The sequence below is a fragment of the Phacochoerus africanus genome, chromosome 4, assembly GCF_016906955.1.
Source record: "Phacochoerus africanus isolate WHEZ1 chromosome 4, ROS_Pafr_v1, whole genome shotgun sequence".
NCBI classification, from domain to species: Eukaryota; Metazoa; Chordata; class Mammalia; order Artiodactyla; family Suidae; genus Phacochoerus; species Phacochoerus africanus.
Genome location: NC_062547.1, coordinates 63,433,179 through 63,450,729, shown reverse-complemented (window position 1 = coordinate 63,450,729; position 17,551 = coordinate 63,433,179). Strand labels below are relative to the sequence as shown.

General features: G+C 51.9%; 1 protein-coding gene across 2 annotated transcripts; it reads right to left on the bottom strand.

Moving 5' to 3' along the window:
• Positions 1 to 10,262: 10,262 nt before the first annotated feature.
• On the bottom strand, positions 10,263 to 14,683 carry EPHX3 (epoxide hydrolase 3). Of its 2 annotated transcripts, none has more exons than XM_047776765.1 (8): positions 14,666 to 14,683; positions 13,858 to 14,139; positions 13,577 to 13,662; positions 12,900 to 13,057; positions 12,672 to 12,800; positions 11,248 to 11,351; positions 11,033 to 11,169; positions 10,263 to 10,941 (listed from the first exon to the last, which is right to left on the bottom strand). In XM_047776765.1, the coding sequence occupies exons 2-8, from the start codon at positions 14,098 to 14,100 to the stop codon at positions 10,716 to 10,718; spliced, it is 1,083 nt and encodes a 360-aa protein (XP_047632721.1). In that variant the 5' UTR covers positions 14,101 to 14,139; positions 14,666 to 14,683; the 3' UTR covers positions 10,263 to 10,715. The 2 variants fall into 2 exon arrangements, with proteins under 2 accessions (XP_047632721.1, XP_047632720.1); XM_047776764.1 differs by lacking the exon at positions 14,666 to 14,683 and adding an exon at positions 14,297 to 14,639.
• Between the last annotated feature and the right edge of the window lie 2,868 nt (positions 14,684 to 17,551).

The window sequence follows — 17,551 nt, the reverse complement described above, 5'->3', positions numbered from 1 at the left end:
ACAGAATAGTGCCATTTTCATATGCCCTTTATTCGCATTCACCAGCTCTACCCCTACTTTGCCATGTTTATTTTATAATTACATATTTTATATATAAATATATTATAAATATATTTATTTTGAGCACAAGTTGTACACATGATGCTCCTTTGCCCCCAAATTCATCACAATATGTTTCCCAAGATCGAGGGCATTCTATTATCTAAACACACCACAGCTTTCACCCTCTGTCCATATTCAGAGTTTTCTGTTTCCCAGTAATATCCTCTATGTCATATTTCATTGCTGGTTCAGGATCTAATTCCTGACCATGTGTTGCATTTAATTGTTACGTTTCTTCTTGTGTTTTCATCTTCATCAGTTCCTCATCCTTTCTTTGTTTTCCATGACACTGACATTTTTGGAGAATCAAGGCCACTTACTTCACAGAACATCGATTAATAGGGTAGCCTGCTGGTTCCTCATGACCAGGTTCAGGCTGCGTGTCTTTAGCAGGAATGCAGAAGTGATGCTGGTCCTCCCTGGTGTGTTTTATCAGGAGGCACCTAATGTCACTTCCCAACATGGGTGATGTTAAACTTTGATCACTTGAGTGAAGTCACCGCAGTTTCTCTACTGTAAAGTTACCACCATTCTCTTCCCATCCCCCTTCACAATGAATAAATATCAACACCGTGTGGGATGGAAGATACTTTGAGACTATATGAATATCCTGACGTTTGTCGAAATTTCACTACTGTTTTGGATGCTTATTTGTGATTTCCTCTTATGATTTTTTAAAAATTAAGATAAAATTCAGAATTCCTGCTGTGGCACAATGGGATCAGTGGCCTCTTGGGAGTGCTGAGATGCAGGTTTGATCCCTGATCCAACACAGTGGGTTAAGGATCCAGCGTTGTGACAGCTGTGGCTTAGGTCGCAACTACGGCTCAGATCTGATTTCCGGACTGGGAACTCCATATGCTGCGGGATGGCCAAAAAAGAAAAAATAAATTGAGATAAAATTCGCATAAACTGAAATTACTATTTTTCGTTGCTGTGGCTGTGGCATAGGCTGGCAACTGCAGCTCTGATTCAGCCCTTAGCCTGGGAACTTCCGTATGCTGTAGATGTGGCCCTGAAAAGCAAAAACAATAATAATAATAAATTAACTATTTACATTTAAAAGTGTATGGTTCAGGAATTCCCCCTCTGGCACAGTGGGTTAATGATCTGGCTTGTCTCTGTGGCAGTATGAGTTCGATCCCTGGCCCAGAACAGTGGGTTAAGGATCTGGCATTTCAGCTGTGGTGTAGGTTGCAGGTGCACCTCAGATTTGATCCCTGGCCAGGGAACTTCCATATGCCTTGGGTGCAGCCAACAAAGAAAAAATAAAATAAAGTACGGTTCAGTGGTATTTAGTGCAGCCATCACCTCTATCTAGTTCCAAAACATTTTCTTCAACCCCAAAGGAAACCCTATCCCAATGAGCGGTCACTCCTCACCCTCCCTCCCCCAGCCCCTGGAAATCACTAATCTGCTTTCTGTCTCTTATGGACCTGTTCTGGACATTTCACATCAGTGGAATCATACAATCTGTGGCTTTTTGTGTCTGGCCTTTTTCACTGGGTCTAACGTTTTTGAGGTTCATCCGCATTGTAGTGTTTGTCAGTGCTTCATTCATTTTTTATGGTTGAGTAATATTCCACTGAATGGCTAAACCACATTTTGCTTATCCATTCATCTACTAATACCTTGGTTAAACACTAGAAGAGGAAGAGGTAGAGTTCTGATTGTGGCTTAGTGAGTTAAGAACCCAACTAGTACAACTATTTTTTTTTTGTCTTTTTTGTTGTTGTTGTTATTGTTGTTGTTGTTGTTGCTACTTCTTGGGCCGCTCCTGCGGCGGCACATGGAGGTTCCCAGGCTAGGGGTTGAATCGGAGCTGTAGCCACCGGCCTACACCAGAGCCACAGCAACGAGGGATCCGAGCCTCGTCTGCAACCTACACCACAGCTCACGGCAACGCCGGATCGTTAACCCACTGAGCAAGGGCAGGGACCGAACCCGCAACCTCATGGTTCCTAGTCGGATTCGTTAACCACTGCGCCACGACGGGAACTCCCCAACTAGTACAACTATAAATGCAATACAATTCATTGAGTAATTAAAAAAAAAAGAACCCGAGTAGTATCCATGAGGATGTGTATCCAATCCCTGGCCTCGATCAGTGCGTTAAGGATCCAACTTTGCTGCAAGCTGCAGTGTAGGTCAAGGGTGCAACTCAGATCTGGCTGTGGTGTAGGCTAGCAGCTGAAGCTCTGATTCAACCCGTAGCCTGGGAACTTCAATATGCCACAGGCGCAGCCCTAAAAAGAAAGAAAAAAAAAGTGGAAGAGGTGATGGAGGCAGAGAAGTACAATTAGAGAGAAAGATGAATGAAAAGCCCAGGGTGAAATTTGAACAGCTGACTGGAGCCCAGCATGGGAGATGACCCCCAGCCCTGCTGAAGCTGGTAGATAGTCCAGCCCCAGGGGACAGGTACTGAGGATGTTCTGCCATTTCCAACTTGTGAGTGCAGCCTCCACCTGAGAGAGGGAGATTTCCACCCATATCATGGGTCAGCCCCCATGGGGGTGGGTATCTGCCTATCCTGTGGTGACTTGGCTGGAGGCTTCCTAGAGGAAGAACTGAGATCTGAACCCAGGTCTGCATGAACCCAGGCCACATGGAGTAAAAGGGGTAGGGGTGGGGGTGGGGATGGGGATTGGACAGAGAAAAGGACAAACATTGCATAAGTGACACAGCCTGATTCACTGTGAGTATGCTGAGTCAACAGGCCCGTGGGGCAGGCAAAGCTTAAGTCTCTCACCAAGCCTATTACACCAGGAGGAAATCCAAGTCCCTCTAGTCTGCTTTCAAAGCCTTCAGACCCTCTCCAGCCCCTCTTACCCCTCTCATCATCACACTGAGACAAACTCCATCTTCATCCAACAGGCTCTGAACTCTCATGGCCTTTGCTCCAGTTCTTCCTTCTGCGTGGGACACCCTGCTAGTTAGAAGTTTGCTTCCTCCCCAAGCAGGAACTCACAGCAGATGTGTTCTCTTTTAAAAAATGCATTTTGTCCTAGTGATAGGGAATGCTCTACTATTTCCTGCCCATGCCACTGCTTTGCCCATGTTGGTCCCTCTTTCTAGAATGCCTATCCTTCTTCACTTCTTATGCCTGCTAAACTCCTATTCTTCAAGATTCCAGCTCTAGGAAGCCCTCTCTGCTCCCAACCCCTGGCTCTCTAGCACCCTCTTGCCCTATTACATTGGCCTTGCCCACAAGAGGCTGTGGGTGTCTGTATCCTTCTATTTCTCCCCTCCTCTATACTGGGGGATCCCCAGGAGCCAGATATCACCCAGCATGAGACAGGCACAGAGAGGGCAATGTGGGAGGGTTTGGTGCCTCAGAAAGTTGCTGAAGGACTTGGGATGTTCAGCCCAAAGGAGCCATCACCACAGGGACCTAGACCACTCTCTTCAATATAATTCTAGAGATCTGGGGGTTCCAGAAAAGGGTCTGGGGATCCGGGGGCAATAGTAGGGGCTTCAGGAGTAAGGGTAGCTCCTCCTCTGATCTATCTGAGAAAGGATTTTCTGGTGGAAAGATGTTCTAAGAAGTGCTGAGCACCTCGTCACAATGAGCAACCAAGAACCTCTCCACATTTTGCTAGGCAGGAAGTCCAGAGTCTGCTACTCTGATGATCTAATGGCCCCTAGTCCATGGCAGGCAGACAGAGAGGGAGCATAATGGTAACAACACAGACTGAGTTCAGCATGGGAAAGAGGGGGGACAAAGGGAAGATGCATTTACAGAGCTTCTATTGTGTGTCCCTTTCTGAAGCCCCCACAACTCTAAGGGCACCCTCTCAGCAAAGCAGAAGTTGAGCAAGCCCGTTCCAGATTTCTGTTGCTGCCCTCCAGCCATGGTCGTAGGAATAGTCCAAGGTGTCCAGATCCTCGGGGGACAGGACAGTTAGAGCAACCATTCCCACGGCTTTGCAGCAGGCAGCCACTTAGTTCCCAACGTAGTGGGGGTAGGGGTGGGCTTGAGCTGTCTCCCCTGCCCCTGCCGGCCTCCTTGGTCAGGGACTGCATTTCTCCTCAATGAGCTCAGTCCCCTGGGGATGCAGGACCTGGGGCCAGGCCAAGACACAGCTGCTGGGCCCAGGCCTGCTTACTGGGAACCTGAGAACGTGCCCTTGGCTTGTCTCTTGGGACCACAGTCCCATCTTCTGCACATGGAAGCTGGGGCCAGACCCTCATGCCTAGGCAGTGGGCCAGGGAGCCCAATAAGAACCAGCAGGAGTGAGGGCTGCCAGCTATGGGACCCGGGAAAATAGTGGGAAGGCTGGACTCCAGTGGTTGTGGGCTGCAGACCTAGCCAGCTATACTAGCCACTGCCTCCCTGGGGCCCTCTCATGCTCAAACGCTCCATGGTTCCCTACTGCCTAGAGTGACATCCTCCTCACCTCTGCTGGTTTCCCTTCCCTGTCTCTCAGCCTTCCCTGTCTTTGCACAGACTGTGCCCACTGCCCAGAACACCCTTCTCATACTCAGAAGACGGCTTTCTCCTGGCAGCTCACTCCAACCCTCCAGCTCTTCTCACCTTCATTCAATCATTCAACAAACATACTGAGTAACTACTTGGTGCCAGGCCCTATTATAGATGCAGGAGACAAAGATAGAGCAGATTCCAGACAAGAAACAAGAAGGCAAACAAAGAACCATAGGATGTGACATGATAGATGGAGAGATTTCAGTGTAGGGAGTAGCTGACAAGGGGACATTGGAAATAAGAACTGGGATTTCCCACTGTGGTACAATGGGATTGGCAGTGTCTCTACAGTGCCAGGACACAGGTTCTACCCCTGGTCCGGCACAGTTGGTTAAAGGATCCTGTGTTACCACAGCTTTGGTGTAGGTTGCCACTGCGGCTGAGTTCTGATCCCTGCCCTGGGAACTCCATATGCCGTGGGGCAGGCAAAAAAATTTTTTTTTTTTTTTGTCTTTTTGCTATTTCTTTGGGCCGCTCCTGCGGCATATGGATGTTCCCAGGCTAGGGGTCGAATCGGAGCTGTAGCCACCGGCCTACGCCAGGGCCACAGCAACGTGGGATCCGAGCCGCGTCTGCAACCTACACCACAGCTCATGGCAACGCCAGATCATTAACCCACTGAGCAAGGGCAGGGACCGAACCCGCAACCTCATGTTCCTAGTCAGATTCGTTAACCACTGTGCCATGACGGGAACTCTAAAATTTTTTTAAATAGAAGAAATAAGACCTGAAGGAGGAGAACAAGGCAGTGAGGCAAACGGCCTGGAAGCATGTTCTAGACAGAAGCAATAGCACGTGCCAAGATCTGTAGAAGGAAGGGGTGAGTGAATAAGGGCCACAAGGAGGCAAGTGTGCTGGGTGCAGAGTGAGCAAGGGGTGGGAGCTCGGGGAAGCTGATGGGAGCCACATTCCAAGGGGGCCAAAGGGTCTGAGGTTGTGTGGAAAGCACAGTGGACAGGGGGAAGCTGAGCTGATCAAGGTTGGAAAAGCAAACATTAGAAGGTCTGCCATTGAGAGTTCCCATTGTGGCACATCGGAGATGAATCCAACTAGTATCCATGAGGATGTGGGTCAATCCCTGGCCTCCCTCAGTGGGTTAAGGATTCAGCGTTGCCATGAGCTGTGGTGAAGATTGAAGACTTAGCTCTGATCCCATGTTGCTGTTGTGTAGGCTGGCAGCTATAGGTCTGATTTGACCCCTAGCCTGGGAGCTTCCATAGGCTGCGAGTGCGGCCCTAAAAAAAAAAAAATCTGCCGTTTCTTCTCCCAGGGACCCTTCCCTGAGGTTTCCCACGGTCTCCTCTGGCTCCCACAGCCTCTTTCATCTCAACCCTGTCCCCATCATGTGATCCTACCTGGTTCCCACATCATTCTGAGCTCTGTGGGCCTATGCTGAATCTCCAATATCTAGCATAGAGCCTGGCATATAGTAGGTGGGAAAATTGTCAGTGGAATGAATGAATGTGCCCAGCACATATCAGGGGGAAGGACAGGACCCAGGAGTTGCCCAGAACCAGACTTTGAGATGTCCCTCCCTGTCTGAACACAGACATGTCTGGCCTGCATTAGTTTAGGGCTTGGTCAGAGGAGGGATGGGGCTTGGTGGGGCTTCCCAGAGGAGGAGTGTGTATGAGGGCTGAGTGTGGAAGAAAGAGAAGTGAAAACAAAGGAATTCACTTCAATGAAGCACCTCCTGGCTCTGTAGCTCTGGGAAGGGAAAGCAGGGAGGCCACACCCCACCACTTTGGGGGGTGGGGGCGCAGTGGATTCCCTGCTTTAAGATTGGGCAGGACATCCAATGGATGTCTTGGCCTCATGGACTCTGGGCTCAGATCACTCCAGCCTTCCTTGCCCATGGCCTCACCTAGGACCTCATTTCCCCCCAGCCACTCCACCTCTGGACTGACATTACAATGTCCTTAACTGCCTCCTTGCCTCCCTGGCTTCTGAAACTTGTCTTCTTTCCTTCCTGCAGGTGTGGCACTTGTCCCCCCACCTTTCCTCCTGCTTCAGAGAAGGGAAGCACCTCCCCAGGGCTTTTCATTACCTTCTCCTCTGGCTTTGGCCATAGGTTGTCTCTTCCATGACAAAGTGAAATCTGCAGCCAGTGCTCATCACATACACACCCCTTTCCCAAGCTCCTCTCCCTCTCCCCTGCATCTCCCCCCATCTCTGGCTCCATTCTTTCCCTTCTCCACTCTGCTCCACTCAGCCCTGAGAGGCTGACCTCTAAGGACTATATCAATGGACGTCCTTGTCCTCTAGCTTCCAGGTGGGTTTAGCCAATCGGAAGCACTGGAAGAAGATAAAGCGGGGGTGCTGGGAGGCAGAGAACAGGATATTAATCCTCTTATATCTTTCCCTGTAGGGTCACCACCTTGGCTGACTGTGTTGCCTGACCAAAGTTCCCTGTCCACACAATCCACACAAACCTTTCTCTGGGCTCTGCTAACATCCTTCCTTCCACTTTCGCAGTCAGAGGATCTGCTAACATCTCCTTCCCAGTCAGAGTGACCCAGAGATGTGATGACACTATAGGGGTGTTCACTGGGTGTATTTCACCAACCCCCAAACCGTTGCATGTGGTCCCTATATCGAATCAGCCTCAAACTGCCTCATCTGAATGTGCCAGTTGTTCCTTCCAGGCTGCCTACTGGGCTCCCCTCTCTTCCCTTCCATCACTGCTTAACAGTGCTGAGAGCATTCAAACCCTCTGTTCTCAGCCCCCCTCGGGTTTCCTTCCTCATGATCTGCATGGCTCAATCCTCTCAGTCTCTCAGCAGTTTTTGACACCATGGGCTATACCCATCCTCCTTGACCCCAGCCCCCAATTCCTGGGGCACCACACTTGTCTGCTCCCCCTGCCCCCTATTCTGTGATTTCTCAGCCTGTCCCCAGTCTTTTTCTCTACTTTGTTCTGGGGTGACTTCATTGCCCTTCTGCCCCACCATACATGGATGCTTGCTGGGCCGTCTTTGTCTTTAACCCATTAGATGCTTTTAAGTCCTGCCTCAGGGGTCTAGCCCTCTCAGATTGAACAGGCCCCAAATCTGTTTCTGGCCTTCCCTGTATATCTGTTCCTTCCCCAAGTGCCTGGAACTGGACCTCATCCTGTTTCCTGGACCACTCACATACTCCTTCCAGACGTCTCCACCCACTCTGCCTCTGCCTCTTCACCAACCCCCAATAATAATCCAGACACACAGGTCTGTCTGGGACCCTCCTCTGCTGGCCTCCATCACACTGGGGATCAAGCTCTTGACTTGGTGTTTGAAGCCCTTGGCAATCTCATTCCAAACTTTCCTCCCAGTCTCACAGAAATGTTAAATCACCTATGTGTATGGGAGGCTTCCGTGGGTTGGGGCACGTTCTTGCAGGATTCAGCTCTAGGACCGCCCCCTCCAATATTTCCTAATCCCCTTCAGGAAAGTGCCCCCCGCCCCCAGTTCCTCATTCCGTTTGGGCCGGCCACATCGGGAGTGTGTCTGCCAGGCTTGTCTCCGCCCGTCCGTCCTGGTGCGGGGCTATGGCTTACAGCTGGTATGAGGGATAGGCAAAAGAATGGGTGACTGGACAAATGACTGCGTGATTAATGAATAAATGAGGGAAGGTGGTCTGGAGGCGGGGGCTCAGAGACGGAAGAGAGAGAGGCCGAGCCTGAGACCGGCCTAAGCCAGAGCCGTCCGAGTCCGAATCCTCCCAGTGCAGCTCCCTCCCGGAGTGATGCGCTCACCTAGTCCCTCGGTCGTAAAAAAGGCGCGCCCGGATTGGCTCAGGCTGGGAGAGGCGGGTTTCGGCCAAGTCACGAGCTGCTATTGGCTCACTTGCCAGGATTTTGCCCAATCAACGTGATCCCCCCCACTCCCTCCCCCCTCCCATCCAGTCTTTCTCCGGCCGCTGCCGCGGAGGCGGAAGACTGCGCCTTCTTGTTACCCAGGCGACCGTCAGCGGACCCCGTCGCCCCGGCAACTGTTGGAGGCCCTTGTCAGCCTTCGCTCGGGCCCCTCTGGTCACCCAGACAACCACTACCCGTTCCGGTTAACCATCAGCCCTTTCCTCGTCACCCTGGCAACGGGTCACCAGACCCGACGTCCTGATCCTGCACGCAGGCCTCCTAGTCCCAGGCTAAGGTCCCGGGCTCCCTCCTACTCTCGCCCATCTCCCGGGCCCCAGAGGTGGGAGGACGGAATGGGTGGGGCTCTGGGGTCTGGGCTGCGATCGGAGCTAACAGACCATAGTGTTCAGAGGCTTTGCGCAGCCCTAGGCCTGTCTCCTCGCTTTCACTCTTGCGTGGGACTGTTCAGCCGCCACAGGGAGCTTCTCAAAATGCAAACCATGTTCCTCCCCTGCTGAAAACCCTCCCCTGGCTCCTCTTGAGAATCAAATCCAAATTCTTAGAAGCCCCTGGCGGTCTGGTTGTGGCCTCTTCTTCAGCGAGCCTCCCCCCTTGCTCTGCTCTAGTGGCCGCTTAATCTTCATGTTGCTACTCGAATAGCCCAAGCTTATTCCAGCCTCTGACCTTCTCTTTTCTTTTTTCCTTTTTGTCTTTTTAGGGCCACACCCGTGGCATATATAAGTTCGCAGGCTAGGGGTCGAATTGGAGCTGTAGCCAGCGGCCTACACCACAGCCACAGCAAAGTGGGATCCGAGCTGCATCTTCCACCTATACCAGGGCCCGGGCAACGCCGGATCCTTAAACCACTGAGCAAGGCCAGGGACTGAATCCATGTCCTCATGGATACTGGTTGGGTTTGTTACTGCTGAGCCATGATGGGAACTCCAGACCTTCTTATTTACTGTTTCACACTCCCTGAAAATTCTGTCTCCCAGCCAGGAAAGCCTTTCCTGGGCCCCAATCTCTCCCTGCCTCTTGTCCGTTAATTTCAGAATGGGGGCTGTGTCCTTATTCACACTCTATCCCCAAGGCCTAGAACAGCTTCTGATCTGACACATAAAATGAATGAAAGGATGTTATACTGGGGACAAGGGAAGGCAGAGGGGGTGACCAGCAGGTAGACTTTGGCTAGGCAAGCCCATTCCAGAGAAAAGAGGATGTATTTCTGAGGTACACTGAGTCCCCAGATTGATTCATTATGCTGTTCTAAATCATGACAGTGTTCCCAAAGGGACAGGAAGATAAAAGTTAATGCTGTGACCAGTCTGGGGCTGAGTGGTTCATCCTTGACTTACACAGCCTTCATTTGGAGGCTGGAGCCAGGAGCCCCCAGAAAGAACCAGCAGAAAATGTGGTTAATCTGTAGAAGATTCCAGGAACTGGAGAGGCAGGCCCGAGACCCCAAGATGATCATTCAGGGAGCTGGTCCCTTCCTGTCCAAAATCTCACATATCCTAACAGAGCTAGGAACTGTTTTCCCATGGATCTGAGACTGGGATCCCAGGTATCTTTCCAGGCTGTGTTGAGAGAACTTGACCTCACAAGGCCTGGAGTCATGACCAGGAGGAATATCATGGGAGCTGCTCTGGACCTGGCTGGAGAGGAGTCTGGACATCCACCTACCTGCCCAAGAGGGTCCCCCCTTGGTGAGGTGGTCAGGAGCCAGGAAGGGAGGCCCCCTACTCTTAGGTTAGGAATACCCTCATCCAAGCTGTCCAGTGGAACACTGAATGCTGATGTGGCAACTGAGACCTTGAAATAGGGCTAGTGTGACCAAGGAACTGCATTTTTCATTGTATTTAATTTTAATTAATTTGCATTTAAATGGAAGTAGCCAGATGGGGCTACAAGTACTATATTGGGCACAGCAGCTTTTAGCTGAAGACTCAGACTGGAGGTGGAATCCAGGGATAGAGAGGTCAGAGTTTATGGTTTGTGCAGCTCTGGACATTGACTTCGGCAAGAAAAGTGGGACCTCATGGAAGGGAGAGATAGGACACTCAGCATCCAGCTCCATAGAGAGGCACGGCTGGTTCCCAGGGTCAAAGTGCTTGCTCACACGTGCATGCAGTCATGCCTGTGTGTGACCATATGGTGGTGGTGTGCCTGAGGGCATCCACAGAAGCACTTGTGTGTAATCGAGGAGTTCCATGCCTGTGTGTCCATATATATACACACACACACACACACATCATGTGAACTCCTGAGTGCACGCAAGCCAGTGAGCAAGGGCCACTAGTTCAACAGGTCTTGTAAGAAGGTCCACATGTACTGATGCATTTCCTCAGCATTGCTCTGTGGGATCCAGTGCCCCACACCTGGAAGGATGTGGGCCTCCAGCCGGCCAGGCACAAAACGGCTGCTGATGGCCCCCACCAGCCCCTGTTCAAGATAGGGGTCCTTCTCCCCCCATAGCAGCAGTGTGCGTGTGGCCAGCTCCTGGGGTTCCAGGGGGAAGTTCCTGTGATTAAGACAGACAGGCAGAAGGATGGCTGCCCCCCTCTCCTCACCCCCACAACTCTCCTGAACTTCTGCCCTGGGTCTGGACTTACCTGAATAGGTTTCGGTAGTAGTTGAGAGGCCCAGTGAGGCCACCAGGCTGGGAGAAGTCATAGAGGAAGGCTTCAAGCTCATTGGGGGTCAAGTGTGGGATGCCCCTCTTGCGGTGGGTGAGGGTGGTCTTCAGGATCTGGGCACACAGCAGGACACTGCTTCGGTCCCATCCCACGACCCTCCACCCAGCCCTGGGGCCTTTACCCTACCACACCTGGAAGTCAGACATGGACAGCAACTTCTCAGGCAGCCAGGGAAGCTGGAACAGGAACACATAGTTGGAACGGAAGAACTGGCTGATGTGGCGCATAGAGTAGTCTGGGGGTAGGGAGGAAAGTCAGGCATGAGGCCTGAGTCTGGGGTGGCCCCACACCACTGCACTCCACACACACCCAGGTCAGGCACACAGATGTGCCAATGCTCAGGAATGCCACTGCTGCCTGCCTGAGCCTGTGAGGACACTTACCGCTCCTCTTGGCTGAGGCATCAGCTTCCCTCTGTGCCAAGTGTCACTGTACCCAGAAAACAAGGGTGCTTCTCTGTACAGCTCCCTGGAGCCCCCACAGCCACTGGAATGCTTCCCTACCTAGGCTTTGATGAATTTCCCCTGCTTCATTCAGCAAACATTTATTGAATACCTACTGTGTACTAGACTCTGTTCTAGAACCTGGAGACAAAGCAGTGAGTGGAACAGACAAACTCCCCTTTCTTCAGGGAGCTGGAGCTAGAGATAGACAACAACAAAAAGAAAGAGAAGTGCTCCTGCTGTGGCACAGTGGGTTAAGAATCTGACTGCAGGGAGTTCCTGTTGTGGCTCAGTGGGTTTATGAACCTGACTAGTATCCATGAGGATGTGGGTTCGATCCCCGGCCTCTCTCAGTGGGTTAAAGATCGAATGTTGCTGTTGCTCTGGCTGTAGCATAGGCCAGCAGGTGCAGCTCCAATTTAACCCCTAGCCTGGGAACTTTCATATTCCACAGGTATGGCCCTGAAAAGCAAAAAAAAAAAAAAAAAAAGTATCTGACAGTGGGCTGTTTGCCTTTGAGAGGTGGGTTCAATCCCCAGTGCTGCACAGTGGATTAAAGAATCTGATGTTGCTGTGCTGTGGCTCAGATTCAGTTCCTGGCCCAGGAACTTCCATATGCCTTGGGTGGAGCCATAAAAAAAAAAAAAAAAAAGGAAAAAAATTAAGAAAGAGAGAGCTTAAGCTAGGACTACAATACCGAGAATTAAAATCAGGTGAGATGTTAGGTATTGGGTAGCCAGAGATGACATCTCATGCTATTGCAGTCGCTTAGTTACCTATGTCTTCTCTGCCAGAAAAAAGCCATTTAACATATCTCGCCTCTGTTTCCCCAACTGGACCGTGGGTATAATAACATTTTCATAAGCCCAGGAGGCTTCTGTAGGTTATGCTATGCAGGCTCCTATCACAGCAATTGTTATCTGTAAGTGCTCAAAAATATTTGAGTCCCTCTAGGTGTATTGTCATTGACTGTAGATTGGGAGCACCCCAAGGAAAGGGGCCCAGATTTACTGCTGTGCCCCCAGGCCCTGGAGTGTTGACTGGTGGACATAGAAGTGCTGACACAGACACACACCCCTTCACACAGGCACATCCCAGACTTCCCAACACACCTTGGTACACTGACATGGGGGCAGCGCTGACTACTACCATCCGCTCCACCAGGGATGGATAGTAGATGGAGAAATTCCAGGCGAGGAGTGCACCCCAGTCATGGGCCACAAGGATGCACTTGGAGTAACCTGGGGGGGGCGGTCAGAGGAACCAGAGTAAGTGAGTTGCCAGGAAGAGGAGAAGAAGGGGTGAGGGAGGCCAGGGATGGGATGGGGGCACATCCCCACCCAGGCCCAGAATGACATCCTGGATGTCTGCCATCAGCAGGTCGATGGTGTAACAGTCCATATCACTTGGTGCATCGGAGGAGCCATATCCCCGCAGGTCCACAGCCACCACATGGAAGTGGCTCTGGAACTCCCGGATCTGGTAGCGCCAGGAGAACCTGTCAGGCGGGCCAAGGAGGGAGGTTGAGTCAGGATCCCCAGGCTGCACCTCTCCCCTACGCCCAGCAGGGGCCCTGGGCAACCCCACCTTCCTGCCCTGGACTTCTCAGAAGGAAGGATGGGGAACCCTAGCCTGAGAGTGAGGTCAGCAGTGCCTTGGGTCCAGGACAGCTTCAACATCAACACATTTTATTTTTTGGCCTGGCCCTCAGCACAGAAGTTCCTGGGAGAGCCATTGAACCCATGCTACAGCAGTGACCACTGCAGTGACAACGGCCAGGTCTTTAACACACTGCACCACAAGATACTTTGACCAGATATTTTGTCCCATCCCTTCAGGGCCTCCTGTCCCCATTTGTTTTCGTGTAGACCTCTTTCCCTGACGGGCCTATCCGGGCCCTATACACTTTGTGCCCCCAGTCTACCTAGCCCTTATCCGCGCCTCCTGGCTGCCCTGGTGGTCCAAGCTCCACCTCCCCCAGCCCTGTGCATTCCAGGCCTTTGGGTCTCAGACATACCAGTTCTCCGGGAAGCCATGCAGAAACAGCATGAGGGGACCATTGCCGCGTCCAGCAGAGACATAGTGCAGGTGCACGCCTGAGCTCTGGGAAAGGGCACAGTATGCGACTTGGGAAACCCCTCTTCCCTAAGTTTGAACACTTCATTTCCCACACCCCCCAGGCATGCGCAGATCCAGATTTGGATTCAACCATTTGCCACCCCGCACGGGTCTTAGACAGCCCCGCCTCCCTGGCTCCTTGACCCTCGAAACCCCGGTGGTGCCGCCCCACGCACTCACCTTGAGAGTCAGGAAGCAGTGCTCGCCCAGCGTGGGGTCGTTTAAGCAGGCGGGTGGGGTGCGCCGGGGTCGGCCGCAGCAGCCGCGTCGAGGCCGGCACAACACATGAGTGAGAGCGATGCAGCCGTAAACTGCTGCAGCCACTAGGGCCGCGGAGAACACGAGGCTCCACATGAAGGCGCGAAGCAGCTTCAGAGTGAGGCGCGATGGCGCCAGCAGGGCCGTCACCACCAGCTCGGGCATGTCACCGCGTTCCGGCACGACTGCGTGGCCGTCTAGGGTCTGGGCAAGGGGCACTGGCTGCAACGGCGAGGCGGGATCTGGGCTGCGGAGCCCACCGCCTTTGGTCTGGGGCCCCTCCGTGCTGTCGGGGCTTGAGGAAAGCGCGGAGAGAAGAGGCTGGCAGCTCAGACCGAAACTGTCACCGCGCACTACTCACCTAAGTGCTAGGTAAACACCTGAGCGCGACGGTGATGGGGAGCAAGGAGGCTCGAGGTGCAGGGGTGGAACTGCGAGGACCAGCCCTAGGGTGGTTGGGGTGGAGTCTTGGCGAGAAGGGAAGCTTGGGGCTAGGACTGTGGGCAGGATCAGAAATGCTTGGGCGGGGTTTAGGGGGGCGGGGTCTAGTAGGCCTCCCTGTTGGGTGTGTGGGTGGGGGTCAAAAGTCGAGAGGGAGAGATAGGGTCCTGCACAAACAAGAGACAGGGGGGCACCGTGGGTGAAATGGGCGGAGCCTGGGATAAAGGGGCGGGGCAGTGCAGGGTAGGTACCGCCTACCGGCTGGAAAGGTGAACTCAACTAGGCCTACCTAGGAGCGTTGCGAGGGCTTGGGGCGTGGCTAAGGAGGGTGCGGACGAAGGTGGAACCGAAAGAAGGCGGGGCCTAACGTTGGGCCGAGAAGGTCTGAGGCTGGGCCAGGATGGCTTGGGTGCTAGGGCTGGACCAATGAGCTGGGGATCGGCCTGCATACGGGCCAATGAGACGGAGGGGCGGGGTCGGAACCTAATATGGCGGGTCAGGCGGGTCCGGAAGCGGAAGGTGTGGGACAGATGGTGCCATGACTGGGGTTGGGAGGGTGGCGTGGGGTGTCGCCGTGGCCAAAGCATGCCTTGGGAGGCCCTGCCGTCGCCCTCTCTGGAGCTCCCCACCCGGGAGCGCGCGACCCTCCCCTCCGGCTGCGAGAGACCTGGCAGCACCTTCTCCAAGCCCTGGTTCCAACGGTGGTTCAGCCGCCTCGACCTCACGACAGCCTCCAGTTGGTCCAGCGGACCCGTCGGCCCGCCCCTGCACAGATGTGATTGGACAGAGGCGGTCATTGACTTATCAATCAGCGGTTGTAGACGCCGGGGCTCCGCGGGTGGCGGCAGCAGGCAGGAGACTGACTTCTAAAGGATATGCCTGAGCACCGAAGAACAGGGATGGTTGAGTCATTGGGACTCTGGCCAAAGAGGTAGCTGCGTAGGGCCAGGCGAGAAGTCTGGCAGGATACCTTCTTCCTCCTGTTTTGCAAACTTCCCCCAACATCCCGAAAATTTCAAGGTCATTCATCATTTAACCCTTACAACAACCATTAGTGTAGGTAGTATTATCACCTCCCTGTATTACGGTATAGATCACGAGCCTGAAATTCATTTGCCTAAAGCCTAATAGCTGGTTCAACAGCGATCAGAAATGAGAAAAGCAGCAGTCTTGGGCTCCACCTTTCCTTCCCCCTGGAGGCAGCCATTGGAAAGATTTTAGCTTTTTTCTGGGGGTTGGTTACCTAGCTACCTCTAAATGTGCTTATGTGGCTACTTCCTGATTTACCTATTTGGGGCATTATCCATTGACTGTATCACTGTCACCACCACTGCACAAGCATTTTCCATGTTTAGTTTTCATATTTCTTTTAAACACTTCACCTATTTTTCATCACTTCCCATTTTCCCTGACACTTAGCACTGTTAGCCTTACCTTGGTATTGTCAAGACTGCTAAACATTATACTTGTCCTAGGACCATAATTAAGCCCATGGGTCCTTACTTAAAGGGAAATAGTGGTTTACATGGTGCTGCCTCAGTAAACAATGCATGTCAGAGCTTAACACGTGTCTGTGATTACACTGCTCATACTGCACAAGTGTTTGCCCTGCACACTTACCACTTACCTTATTTTGCATGATTAGGCTGTATTGTGGCTTTGGTTTCATTTACATTTTCATCAAATCAATGGTCCAGCCACTTGATGATGCTGTATCCTGCCTGAGTACTCGAATCTGGCTGCAAGGTTTATGGGTGTGGAACTCCCTTCTTCCTCTGCTATAGAACACTGATTCCCATATTCCCCCTACACCCCCAGCTCTACCCTTAAAGAAAAAGACAGCAGTAGTCACAGGACAGTGATTTTATATTCAGTACAAATGTTTATTTTTGCAATGAGGACTGCACAACCCCCCCCCAAAAAAAACAAAAAACCCCCCCAAAAACAAACCCTTTAGTATATAAGTGAAAAGTCTACGAATTTCCTTCTACAAATGTCTAAAGTGTTTAATACAAGTCTCAGATTCACTGACATAATTATTGGCCAAGCAATCCGTGCATACAGTACAGTAGGGGCTTGTACACACCTCTTACTCTTGTATAGAACTAAGATTTCTAGTACTGTGGGAGGGATTGGGAAATGGCCAGAGAAATTAAATAGTAGATCCAAGTTCTAATTACAACTCAGTTAGAGAAACACCCATCAGGGAGGTGTGGAGAGGGCCATGGCAGTTAAATCTTTAGAAGGAAGGTGCAGACAAAACCATTTCTCCAGCTAAACAGTCAGACTTGGCCTGGGTAAGGTTCTGAACAAAACATGGAACAAAAATGAGAAGTGGGATGAGATGGAAGAAACCCCAAGGAACCAAAATGTAAGTTACACTTGAAGCAGCACTGGCTTATGAGGAAGTGTTGTGGGAGGGAAGGGAGGAGTGCATAGCAGGGGTGGGGCATGTCTCTGGCTGAAAGCCTTGAACTATACCATCAGCTAGGAGGTTTGGCAGATCCCAAACACAAGACAATAAAGGTCCTTTCTGGTCGAAAAATAAAGGGGGAATGTGGGTTAATAAACAGTGCTGGAAATGTTCCAATCACTTTGTGTCTTTGCATACGTATAAATGATATACTTTCAACTTACATCCTGGAGGCCACTCTTGGGTACTGCCCTTGCCCTGTGGCTGGGGTGTTTGTGTGTACAGGTGAGCACACAGGCAGGCCAGCAAGATGCCCACCTAATAGGCTTTTGCAGGCAGGAATGTATGTGCGTGTGTGCTTGGGGAGGGGTGGGGTGGGTGGAAGATCCTATTTGGGGGTACGTACACTTATTTAAGAATATCTGGTTAACCCTGAGCTTAAATGAAGGGAAGAGTTTGGTAGAGGCAGAAAGTGGGAGAAGTGGCTCAAGTCCTCTGGTGAGCAGTGGACCAGGATGGAGGAAGGGCTAAGGGGAAGAATACTGTCTGAAGTTTGGCCAGGTTCTGCTGATGCATGTCACCAACCTAGGCCAAGGTCCACAGGAAGAATGGGTACCAGGGATCCCAATCACATCTTCAGCTTGGGGAAACAGCTCCTGGTCCCTCGTGATAGTTCTTGTACAGAGGTGGTCTGGGGGGGCGCCCACGGGCCTAGCCTAGGCAATAGGTACTTCACAAAGAAATGTCAGGGAGACGCCAGCA